The 12,724-nt window shown below is 48.1% G+C and overlaps 1 protein-coding gene across 15 annotated transcripts in view; it reads left to right on the forward strand.

Annotated features, from left to right (window-relative positions):
- The window catches only part of CLEC16A (C-type lectin domain containing 16A), a 203,776-nt gene that overhangs the window by 143,087 nt on the left and 47,965 nt on the right, over positions 1-12,724 (forward strand). For 6 of the 15 annotated variants that reach the window (XM_064592545.1, XM_054507507.2, XM_064592547.1 and 3 more), the window contains 3 exons: positions 6,555-6,706; positions 9,103-9,307; positions 11,088-11,181. In XM_064592545.1, the coding sequence (XP_064448615.1) occupies positions 6,555-6,706; positions 9,103-9,307; positions 11,088-11,181 (451 nt within the window). Of the gene's footprint in view, positions 1-6,554; positions 6,707-9,102; positions 9,308-9,777; positions 10,962-11,013; positions 11,182-12,724 lie in introns of those variants that run through there. The other 9 variants (XM_064592546.1, XM_064592548.1, XM_045874976.3 and 6 more) reach the window with 3 other exon arrangements.

Below are 12,724 nucleotides of genomic sequence, written 5' to 3' on the forward strand. Positions count from 1 at the left end.
TTTATCAAAAGAGTCCGCTTTCAGCTACAGTTTAAAAACAGAAAGGGTCTTAATCTGTTTTCGTGGTTGTTTTATTAATAGTAAATAATTCTGGTTTTTCATTCATGGTCATGATACGACATTTTCCTTTCTTTTTTTTTTTAAAGATTTTATTTATTTATTTTGACAGAGAGAGAGACAGCAAGAGAGGGAACACAAGCCGGGGGTGGGGGGTGGGAAAGGGAGAGGCAGGTTTCCCGCGGAACAGGGAGCCCGATGTGGGACCCGATCCCAGGACCCTGGGATCATGACCTGAGCCGAAGGCAGACACTTAACGACTGAGCCACCCAGGCGCCCCCGACATTTTCTTTTAAAATAAATTTATTTTAGCAAAACATGAGTGCTTTCAAGAGAAGAAGGTAGCACAAGCCCTACTTTGCTGCCGTAGATTTACTCCCACATGCGTGTACAAACAAGGTGGTTCCTTTGTCTCTTGCAGCAAAAGCTTAACCTGAGTAGCCCTCAGCTGGGGAGCTGTTCAGTCGCTGAGAGTCATCCTCCAGTGGGAGAGTGCAGCTGTGACCAAGAGTGAGGCAGGTCTGTGTGCAAATGTGTCACCAAGACGCATGGTTAGGTGGCAAAAAAGCACAAGGCAGAGTGGATGGCATGCTACCCTTTGTTGATAGGCAAGGCGGGGAGAACATAGCTCCACCTAGAAATGCACAGGGGATGGATGCCAAGAAACTGGATGGTAGTTGCCTCTGGCGGGGACGACAGGGGAGACTTATCACCCACTGTAAAAAATGTCACACCTTCTTAAATGGGAGCATAGGAATGTGTTGTGCATTCAAAGAGAATGACAATCTAAATACTTTCAAATAAAATAAAATGGCAAATCTTCTCCCTTTCAAATAAATGACACAAAAGGCAGTGCTGGGGGAGTAGGAGGGACGTGTCCTCTCTCCTTGTAGTGAGGCTCCGCTGGGAGGCATGCCACACCTCCAGGGTCCTGGGGTGTGATGGAGACATCCCATCTGCTCTGCCTATAGGGTGTGGAGACTTGGTCTTCACGGTGTCGTGTGGCCCGAGGCCCTTGAGGTAGGTCCAAGCCCCACTTTTCTCAGTCAGGCTCCCTAGGACAATGCCTGACCCCCACAGGTCTGCTGAACCTGCTGCCAGAGCTTTTCAGCTCACACACGTCTGGCCAGTTTGGAAATGTGCATGCCTGTGTACCAAGAGGTGCTGTTGGAGAGACCCAGCTTCCCGCCGTCACCCTGTTCGTGAAGATGGCCACCGCCTTCCAGATCAGGCAGAGCCGGCTGGCCAACAGCTCAGCCCAGCGCCGCTTCCCAGCCCTGCTGGGCCCCAGAAGGACCTGAGGCCCTTTGTGTAGGAGTGTGGAAAGAGATTCACTTTTCTCTTTGTTTAATTGTAAGTGCACAGATAACACACCTCCTTTTCCTTTGAAAAATCAGAACATTGCATTTAAACTCTCATGACCTTGACCCCCCCACCTTTAATCCCACCTCATCCCCTCCAAAAAGGTGATCACCATGTACCCTGCCAGACATTTTCTTAACTTTCTCTTTTACACCCACATGCAGGAACCCGTAGAAAATAGGCAGCCTGGTTCTGTGAGGCTTGATTTTATACAAATTGCATTCTGCTGTGCGTGTCATACTGCAGCTTGCTTTTTCCACTCCACAGTATATCCTTGAGGCTTCACCGTGTTGGAATAGCCAGAGATCTAAGTCATTCCTTGTTGTCGCTGGTTTTGCACTGAATGGACATGTGTGATTTTGTTTTGTTTTGTTTTGTTTTAGGCTTTCCCTTGTTGTGGGAGATTTGGGTCACTGTAGACCCAAATCCTGCTGTCAACATCCTTGTTCACGTCTCTTGGCCCTTGTGTGTGTTTTCTTGGGAACATAACTACACTTGCCAGGTCATATGGTGTGGAAGTTTCAGTTTAAATAAACAATGCTAATGTACCCTTCAAAGTGGCTATGTTAGCTTATTCGCCTACCAGCAGTGTTTGAGAATGTTGGCTTCTTTGTGTCCTCACCAACACCTTTCTTTTTCCCAGTCGACGGGTAGAAGGTTGAGATCTTGTTTAAATTTTTTCCTGTTTTCTCGTGAGGTTGAGCACCTTTGTGTGTGTTCATTGGCTGTCTCCATTCTCTTATCTGTGAATGGCCTGTGGGAGTCCTTCACATTTACTGCGAGATCTTTGGCTCTTAGAGATATTTTCCAATTATCTCACTGAGTCTGTAAAGTCATTTGTTATATATGCGTTAAGTTTCAATTTTGATGTAATCAGTTTCCCAGTCTCGTGTTTATTTTTTTGTTATGTGTTGATTCTTACTTCTTTTTAAAGAAACCCTTCCCTGCCCCTAAGAGCATATGGATATTCTCCTATATTGTCTTCTGGCAATTTTCTGTAAATTTTTAAACGAGAATCCTAGGCCCTACCCCTTTTGAAGTGAAGTTGATGGGGGAGGGACCCTGCGGATTCGGATGGGCAGCGGGATCTGGGCAGTGCCAGTGTGCAGGCCACAGGCTGGGAGTCAGGCAGGGAGGCAGGGAGGCTCATGATTCCCTCACACTGTGGAAGTCCTCCCCTTGTCCCCACGTCCCTCCTGGTACCTCAGCACTGGCCTGGCTCCTCTGTCTTGGAGCGAAATTCAGGGCGCCTGGCATAGCAGTAGACTGTGGGTGGGACTGGGTTCTGTTCAGCAGCTCTCCGTTGGGTCCTCCTCCACCCAAGACACTATGGCCGTCCAGAGATGAGCAGACAGCCCCTGTCCCCAGGGCTCCACACAGGGAATGTCCATAGCCAGCGTGGGAGCAGCTGAGGGCTGAGGTGGGGAAGGAGTTCCCCAGAGATGACACCGAGAGGCCCACAGATGAGCACGCGCCCCCCCCCCCCCACCAGCATTCCCTAGGGTAGTGCCTAGGACAATTCCCTGGTCTCCCAGGAGGAAGCTTCCTTTCTCCCCTCCTCCCCCCGCAACTGCCCCAAAGCTTCTGAAAAGCCAGAGGCTCCCTCCCTGCTCCCTGGGGACTGCTCTCTGGGGACGATTGCATTTTCATTTTCTTATGAAATCCCTCATGGGGGTTTGATTCTCAATTGCATTTCTGAAAGTTGTTCTGCTTTGGGGTTTTGTCCTTCCTTTTTTGTTCTTAGTGGTGGAGATGGTGGGTCTTTTTCTGCGCCCCCCCCCCCCGAAGCCTTTAAGGTCCCCGGGCTTTATGAGGGGGTTGCCTACCTACAAACCCCATTGCCACCTACACCCATGGCCTCCCTGCCTTCCCGGGTCACACCCTCAGGGGCATATCTTCTATGAATGGGAAGAGAGAAGAAATCCTAGGAGGACTGCTTAGGGAGGGGAAGGTGAGGAGCGGGGGAGAGAAATGGAAAAAGGAAAGAAAAAGCATCCGTTATAGTTTTGTTTTCTATTTAAAAAGGTAAAAGATTGTCATTGAGGAAAATGTTTTAAGTACTGAGTAAAGAGAATAAACCATGTGCCCCAGAGAACATGCTGGTAAGAGTGAAGAGGCTGGCTTCACTTCTGAATACAGAGCGTTACCTGTCTTCCAGTAAGGTATTCACCGGACATTCTGGATGACATCATTTTTAGAAATCTTTTAAGGTCCTTGGCTGGGTCGTTGGGAAAGGGAGGAACATTCCTGCCACAGAATAAGGAGAAAGCACCACGCAGAGAGTTAATCCTGCCTGGTGCTGGTGTTTGCCACGGGGCTGCCAGCCGTCCTAGGCGGGCTTGCCCCGGGGAGAACACACAGGAGCATGAAGCTTTATTAAAAGCCCAGAGGGTACACAGGAAGACATCCCCATGAAGCCACAATCCCAAACAGATTAGCCTTCAGAGCGTTAAACTGAGCTGTATTTGGGGAGGTGGTGCCGAGAGAGGAGACTTACCTATCCTCTGTAGATCTGGAGGAAAAGTAAAAATGGGGCGGGGGGGGCATCCTTGGGGAATGCCTGAGCCCAAGTTTGTCATCACCTGCGTTTGGGGCCAGGATTTCTACTGTCTCTGTTACCTTCCCTCCCCTCCCCAACCCACCCACCACCAATACATTTAAGTCAAAAACTTGGTTACAGCACTCTCGACAGAACTCACTGGGGTGACACAGGTGTCCCACAGCTGGAATGCAGTGATGCACAGCTGTAAATTTGCTAAAACTCCAACTGTACACTTAAAAATGGGTGCATTTTATGGTATATAAATTATAACTCAGTAAAGCTGCTTCCAAAAAAAAAGCCCACGTACCATTCTTCTAATCAGAAAGTTCTTCTAGGGGCGCCTGGGTGGCTCAGTCGGTTAAGCGACTGCCTTCGGCTCAGGTCCCGATCCTGGAGTCCCGGGATCGAGTCCCGCATCGGGCTCCCTGCTCGGCAGGGAGTCTGCTTCTCCCTCTGACCCTCCCCCCCTCATGCTCTCTCTCTCTCTCATTCTCTCTCTCAAATAAATAAATAAAATCTTGGGCGCCTGGGTGGCTCAGTTGGTTAAGCGACTGCCTTCGGCTCAGGTCATGATCCTGGAGTCCCGGGATCGAGTCCCGCATCGGGCTCCCTGCTCGGCGGGGAGTCTGCTTCTCCCTCTGACCCTCCTCCCTCTCATGCTCTCTCTCTCTATCTCATTCTCTCTCTCAAATAAATAAATAAAATCTTAAAAAAAAAAAGAAAGTTCTTCTAATGTTTCAGTTCTATTTTCTGCACTTGTATTTTCTTTGTAGGGATACTTTTTTTTTTAACATAGCAAAATCACAATAATACAACTTTTATCCTTCATTTCAAATTTTAATGTCTTTTCCGATGTCATTGCTGTTATTTGCAAATAGGATTGAACTTGGGTTTTTAATATGTGCTTCATTTTTTTTAAAAAGATTTACTTATTTTAGAGAAAGAGAAAACACACTTGAGTGGGGAGGGGCAGAGGGAGAGAATCTTTAAGCAGACTCCCTGCTGAGCACGGAGCCCAACACGGGGCTTTATCCCAGGACCCTGAGATCATGACCTGAGCCAAAATCAAGAGTCGGCTCTTCAACCAACTGAGCCACCCAGGTGGCCCTAAAAGATTTTATTTTTAAGTAATCTCTACACCCAACATGGGGCTCGAACTTAAAGCCCTGAGATCAAGAGTCACATGCTGTACTGACTGAGGAAAAACATTTTTCTCAATGACAATCTTTTACCTTTTTATTTTATTTTTTTTATTTTTATTTTTTTTTAAAGATTTTATTTATTTATTTGACAGAGAGAGACACAGCGAGAGGGAACACAAGCAGGGGGAGTGGGAGAGGGAGAAGCAGGCTTCCCGCTGAGCAGGGAGCCCGATGTGGGACTCGATCCCAGGACCCTGGGACCATGACCTGAGCCAAAGGCAGACGCTTAACGACTGAGCCACCCAGGCACCCTCTTTTACCTTTTTAAATAGAAAACAAAACTATAACGGATGCTTTTTCTTTCCTACATCTTGAGTACCTTCTCATTGTAAAATAATTTCAAGGAATACAGTGGTATATGGTACAAACATTTAAGTTCTCCCATTGATACCCCCACCCCATACATGCACTTCCGCCATCAATTCTCACTTCCCTTTCCATAGGCAACCACTGTTCACAGTTTGGTTAAACATTATTTTTTAAATGGGTATATAATTTTGCATGTGATGGGGGAAAAAAATCATAACTTTTTCCCCTATTTGGGGACATTTAGGTTGTTTCCTGTTTTGGCTTTTTTTTTTTTTCCCCCAAACATGGGGCAGAGGATTCCATTGGAGGAAATACGAAGCAGACCATAGATTACATGGTCCTGTGTTACTCTGGTGATGTCAAAGGCATCAAGGATAGGCACTAAATTAGATATCAAATTTGGGGATAATTTCCAAGTAAGAGAAGGATTACAGTAAGGATTCTAGGTTAAATGCTTTACCAATCTGTTCTCATTTAAAGTACCAAACATCTCAAGAGAAGGGAGATTATTCCCATTTTACAGATGGAAAACTGTAGTTCATGGGGGCCAAATGCCTTGCCCAGGATCACACACCATCTAGTGCAAAGCTCGGATCTAAGGTGCCAGACACAAGATTGGAAGCTTGATGGTTATATAACCAAGCAAGGGCTCTTGTTTTCCTGTCTTCACTTAATTTAGGCAAATACCACCACAACTGTCAACCGCCATTTGTCTGCAAGGAAGCACTGAAATGTTAACAGGGATTCTCCGTTTGTTGGTTTTTTAGCTACAGTTTGAGCGCCTCATGTGCAGTAAATGTTCTAATGCTTTGTGTACTTCATTCAGTTATCATTTTGAGAGGGGTGGGCATTATCCCCATTTACCAGATGAGAAATGTGAAACCCAGAAAGGTTACCCCCCCAAAAAAAAAAAAAGTTGCCCAGTATGACTCAGAGGAGGGACTCAGTCCCAGGGGTATGCGACAATGAGCCTCAGCTCTGACCAAACTCTGCTGCCCACCAGAACACAAGTCCGCCTGTGAGCCTGTCACCATCAGGCTGGGCCACCAGACTGCGCCTCATTTTGTTCTCCCTCTCCCCAGACAACAGCGACCTGATCGCATGCACCGTGATCACCAAGGACGGCGGCATGGTCCAGCGCTTCCTGGCTGTCGATATTTACCAGATGAGCTTAGTGGAGCCCGATGTGTCCAGGCTTGGCTGGGGCGTCGTCAAGTTTGCAGGCCTCCTGCAGGTATGACGGCTGAGGACTCTGGAAGCTCTTCTTGATTGGCTGTACGAACATACACACAAGAATCATCTCTACAGTTAATTTCTGAGGATACAAGGAATACGTGAACAGACTGTCGTTGAAAAAAAGTTGAAATACTGCACAGACAAGGGTCAAGTATTCTTTGACCCAAACCCTCAATTCTTAAACTTTCTCCTGCATTGTCAGTATGGTCCTTACAGAGCTGGTGCTCTGCCAAATACACATATAAATACAACTACATGTACTCTTTATAAACATTGTATACACATACTTGAGGGGGGGTTGTTTTATGGTGTCACACTGAACGTGTTCTAAACTCTTTTTTTTCATTCAATAGATGTCTTAGAGCTGACCATGTTAGTATATGCAGACTTACTAGTATTCTTTTAACTGCTGCGTGACCATACAAGGCATAGTTAGCTAGTTCCCTGTGGCTGTGGCCATTTACAAACAGTGCTGCCATGAACAGAACCGTCCTTCCTTCCTGAGCAAGGGTTTCCCTTGGCGGCTATCAAGAAGTTGGGGTGTGCCTATTTTTGGTGTTCATAGATGCTGCCAAATTCCTCTCTCAAGTGATTGTTGCTACCGGCAATGCACGAGAGTCCCCTTGTCCTCACCCCCTTTCTAGAAAGCAGAGATGGGCTCTAAACTGCCAAACACCAAGTTGGGACTTGGGTTTTCTCAATGTGTGGCTGTCTGATGGGTGACTTAGGCCAGCTCATCAACTGAAGGGAGTGAAGAACCAGAAATGCTGAAGACAGCCTTCCAGCTCCTGTCCCCTGTCAGGACCCCCAGTCCCTGAGCATCCAGCCAACTCTCCCCGGCCTGAGGGGTGCCCTGCTCTGAGGCAGCCCATTTCCTTGCTGGGTGGTCTCTGGTTGCTGGCAAGGTCTTGCTTAGGCCAACCCATGTCCACCTCTGCACAGTGTGACCTTCTGGCAGCATCCCACTCTCTTAGGGAGCCGCCCACGTGTTTGAAGATGCTATTTCCCCAAGCTCCTCTTTTTCCAGATCTTTCCACTTAAAAAATGTCTTTTACAGAGGGTGATGTGAGAAACTATATGAAGAATCTTTCACTTAAAAAAAGGACTCCCGTGTAAGAGGTTGTCCATTAGATGACTTAGTGCTTCTTATTTATCTAGAGTTAGGATCAATTTCCTTTAGAATTTAGTGTCAGGAAAGTGTTTTTCTCCCTCGAAGGATTAATACATGTCCTCCATCAGACAATGAAAGGCACATAAACCTTTCCTTTTGGTCGCCTTCCAGTAGTTACTGTTTATTTGTCAGGCCATTTCTGTGTGCCAGGTTCTCCGCTTTAAATGTGTTAATATCTCATCTAATCCCCGACCGCAACATTCCGAGGCAGATATTCTTTCCAAAGAGTCTGTGCCAGATTTAATGCCTACAAACAGCAACCATCTCACTTGGGGAGCCTTCTTAGCATTTTCCCCAGCTCCTGTAGCACGTCCGACTTTTCGCGTCTGCCTCCTGTCTCATGCCTTTATCCTGCGTCACCTCAAACTTTTGTGGGAAGCAGATTCTTTGCACAGAATCCACTCTGAGGTTTTAGAGGGGATCCGTCCTTAGCGCACTTGCTGTGCGCGAGCTTTCTTCCGCACCTTTGAAATGCAGCTTTCTTCACGTGCCTTATAAATGGTCCTCCCTATCCCTTTCTCGGGGCTAGCATTTTCCTTTAGGGACCAGAAATTCTTCAGGCACATACAAATGGGTGCCAGGGATGCCCCCTTAAGAGAAGCCAGGAAGAAGCTGGTCAGAAGATGCGTGAGTATATCTAAGATCACATCAGATGGCCATAGGCATTTTGGTTTGTTATCTGTCATTTCTCAGAAGTCAGAACTGCTGGGAGTCTGACTGTTTGAGCCCCCATGGCCCCTTGATGAGGCTGGGGCACCCATTTATTCACTAGCTTACTCAGGTCCTCGTGAGTAGGGTCCCAGCCCTCACAGCCAGCATGGACTCCCTTTGCCTGTCCTCTCCGAAAGGCCTGGTCTGGTGTGGGCCCATCCTTGACTCAGGCTTGGGAGGCTGCTCCTTCAGAGCAAAAGCCAAGGTGAATTTGGGGAACTCCTTTTTTTTTTCTTTTTTAAATTTTTTTTTTTTTTATTTGAGAGAGAGAGAGCACATGAGAGCGGGGAGGGTCAGAGGGAGAAGCAGACTCCCCGCTGAGCAGGGTGCCCAATGCGGGACTCGATCCTGAATCCAGATCATGACCTGAGCCGAAGGCAGTCGCTTTACCAACTGAGCCACCCAGGTGCCCTGGGGAACTCCTTTCTTGATAAGATGTAGACCCCACAGCTTCCAAGCCACTGCCCTCCTCCTAAACCTCACGACCACCCTTTCTTTGGCCTCTTCTATAGGACATGCAGGTGACCGGCGTGGAAGATGACAGCCGCGCCCTGAACATCACCATCCACAAGCCTGCGTCCAGCCCCCACTCCAAGCCCTTCCCGATCCTCCAGGCCACCTTCGTGTTCTCAGACCACATCCGCTGCATCATTGCCAAGCAGCGCCTGGCCAAGGGCCGCATCCAGGCAAGGCGCATGAAGATGCAGAGGATAGCCGGTGAGTGGCCAACTCTGGTGGCTGTCCTTGGAGCCCTCGGGCTCTCACATGGACCTCTAGAAGAGGACACCTATGGTTTAGGAGTTCATTGTGTTCTGGTGAAAGGACAGAGAATCTGCTCAGAATTCCCCATTCCCCAGGTGTTCGATTTCTATAGAGTTTCTAGGGCTACATGGAAGGGAAGGAGAATCCTCCCTAACCAAGCAAGAGGCCATGAGCAGTCAGGTGTCCGTGTGGGAGAGCTGTTCTCCGGCACACAGGATCTTCTAGCTTATACTTAAAAATGCTTGGACATTCCTCTTCTGCCTTTGATCCTTAACCTTAAGATTAGTAGGGTCTGTTTTGCCCATTTCTCCGAAGAGTAAACTGAGGCTCAGTGACTTGCCCAGAGTCACACAAGGAGCGAGTTGGCAGAACCCAAATGCAGAACTTCTGACTCTAAAGCTCATCCCTTCCCCCTCTCCCTCCAGCTCTCGTGAGAGGCAGCCCTGCTTGGTGAGAGGGCCACAATGACCCAGCACTAAACTCAGAAGTCGGTGTACGCGTCACAGGCACTGTGGTGGATTTGTGAGGAGGCCTAATGCTGCCCCTTGCAGGAAGGCTCGAGCTTTCTTAGAAATCAAGGCACTGAAACGAGGGCGTTCCATTCATCAGGGCTGACAGCACGGCATTCCCCCAGGGAAAGGCATTCTGTCTAGCTGCTCAAATTATAAATAGTCTTTCTCCAGACACCAACGCCTTTCAGTCCAAGCACCGATGGTCATTCTGGTGTGGTTGCTGGGAGGATTTCCAGCCGGCTTGGGGAGGAGGGGCGCCTTCTAAAGGGATTACCGAAAAATAAACACTTGGTGGGCTGGGTCCTCTGGACATGACAGATTCGGTTCTTTGCCGTGCCTGCCCTGTTGATTTGCCCAGGCCTGCGTCCCAGGCAGTCCCTGTTTCATTTCTCACTTAGCTGAAACTTGGCCTATGAAATCATTACAGAAGCATTTTGTAATGTGCAAAGTGACTTAAATCATTCAGTCCTTTCTCTGAAGATTTATTTTCAGAAGGTTTGTTGTTGTTGTTGTTGTTTTTAATGTAAAGCAATTTCTCACTGCTGGCACGAAGGGTAGATATTTCATTTGAAAATTGAGAGTTATGCCATAAAGTGGCTGTTCGAACTAACGCCTTGGGTATTCCTTAAATTGATTTTAAAAAGCTCCTCCAAATTGCTATATCATGAGATTGGTTTATGCCAGGGAAGACGGCAAGTGTGACAGATAAGCACACGCTCATAAATACATACACACACACGCGGGTAGGTTCGCCCTCACACACTCTTCCCCATGCGCATGTACATATGGGAACTTGCAGGGCAGAATTGGCCCCGTTTGCTTTGGGGTCTGAAATGACACCCGCGGTGAAGCCTGGCAAGGGTCTTTTGCGTGCGGAAGCCAAGGATCCAGAGCGGAGACTGGCTGGCATCCATCTCTGAATCCCTCGCCAGGCACCAACTGTGTTTTGAGCTCAGGAGGAACCTTTGGGGTCACCTGGGTCTCCCCAGCCTGAGGCTGCTGGCTGCCTGCTTGGCACTGTCCGAGTGATATGCCTGGTAGAGCTGCGGCCACTCTGGCTGCGCGTGCCGCACCCCCCCAACCCAGAGGCCGCCACCTGTACCCGTGGCCCACGCGATGAGCATGAACCACGGTGTTGTTTGAACGTAGCCCTCCTGGACCTCCCGATCCAGCCGACGACCGAAGTCCTGGGGTTCAGACTTGGCTCCTCCTCTTCTACCCAGCACCTGCCTTTCCGTTTCTACGACCAGTGCCGCCGGGGCAGCAGCGACCCCACGGTGCAGCGCTCTGTGTTCGCGTCAGTGGACAAGGTGCCAGGTAAGCCGCCCCCACCCCGCGCCGCCTCTCGTCCCCGCCTGGGGCTCCAGGGCTTGCTCTCTGTGGAGCCTGTGCGAGCGAGCTTCCCTGCGCCTCTCAGAGTCCGTTCGGCTGGAAGCACCCATTTCTTAGGATTCATCAAAGTATGGCACAGGATGAAACACAAGCCCTAGAAATAAATCTTGGCTTTCTCTTTGGTATTCTGCTGCCTGGGTTTGGTTTTCCAGAGATTTTCTGGGAATGTGGAGGAACTTCTCAGAATTAAGACTAAGAAGTTTCTTGGAAATTTCTTGGAAATACTTAGATTGCTAGTAATGAGGTTGTGGGGGAGTGGTTTCCTTCTCCATGTAGGATGACTAGAGAGACAGTATGCATGGTTCCTCTTAGAGCCCCTGAAGAAGTGAGAGCTCCCCACGGGCTGTGCCAGGCAGGGTCTTCCATCCAGGAGCTGGGGGCACCTCTGCCCACTCTCTCCAGTGCTCATCTTGAAACCAACCCCCTCCCAAAAAAAGAAACACAAAGAGAAAGTTCAAGGGCAGCTTGCTTCTCCAAAAGGGCCGGCGGGCTTTCCCCTTCCTGTTCTGGTGCGTCTACCTTAAGTCAATCCATGTGCACCCCGATCCCTCGAAAGAGAACCTTGCCCTTGATTACAAAACTTCTGAAAGTTGTCCAGGCTGTCCCCTGCAAGCGTTTGGGGTTTCGAACTTCAGTTGATACGTTGCAAAATGTGTTTGAAAGCAGTTATCGATTTAAGAACAGCTGTTGATTTAAAGTGCGGCCGTAAGGACCTGTCCAAAATCAGGGTCCTTCTTTTCCTTCCACTCTGATTTATCCTATATTCGTTCTTTGATTTCATTAATTTATTTTAGAAATATATATACTGTAAGTATATGATATTTTAAAACCCAAGCAGGACATGATAAAATGAGAAATGAGTCAGCTTTGCCCCAGAAGGAATCACTGTTACCGGTTCCTTGCTTATCATTTTAGAAATGTTCATTTTATGCCATGTATGTTTTTTCTTGTCAGTTTTTACACATGGGGTCATACCATATATGTAATTCTGCACCTTGCCTTTTTACCCCCCACTTAATTCAGTGTTACATGTCAATGCATATAGATTGACTTCATGCTAATTAATAATTAACTCTTGTATGGTATTTTATTGTATGGCTGGACAAGAAGATCTTTTATATCGTGTTGCATTGATGGACATTTGGGTCATTTCCAGTGTTTTGCTCTTCCAGTGTCATAGAGAACATCCTCGGGGCCTTGATATAACTGTTGCAAATCTTGAGTGTCTGTGGGATAAATTCTCAGCAGTGGGTCTGCCGAGTCGAAGGGGAGGCTTTTCTTCGTGACATATGTAGTCCCAACGTGCGCTCTGGAAAAGTGTACCGGTTCACACTGCCACCCACTAGTCTGTGACTGTTTCCATCCTTGAAACCAGTCTTGGTCTATAAGAACGATTGTGGCACCACCTCCATTTTCAGCTATGAAATAGGAGATGATTTGTGCCTACTCCAGGGTCTGGACGATTTTT

The sequence above is a fragment of the Mirounga angustirostris genome, unplaced genomic scaffold, assembly GCF_029215605.1.
Source record: "Mirounga angustirostris isolate CCGP_5_RB_7025 unplaced genomic scaffold, mMirAng1.0.hap1 SCAF_5, whole genome shotgun sequence".
NCBI lineage: Eukaryota > Metazoa > Chordata > Mammalia > Carnivora > Phocidae > Mirounga > Mirounga angustirostris.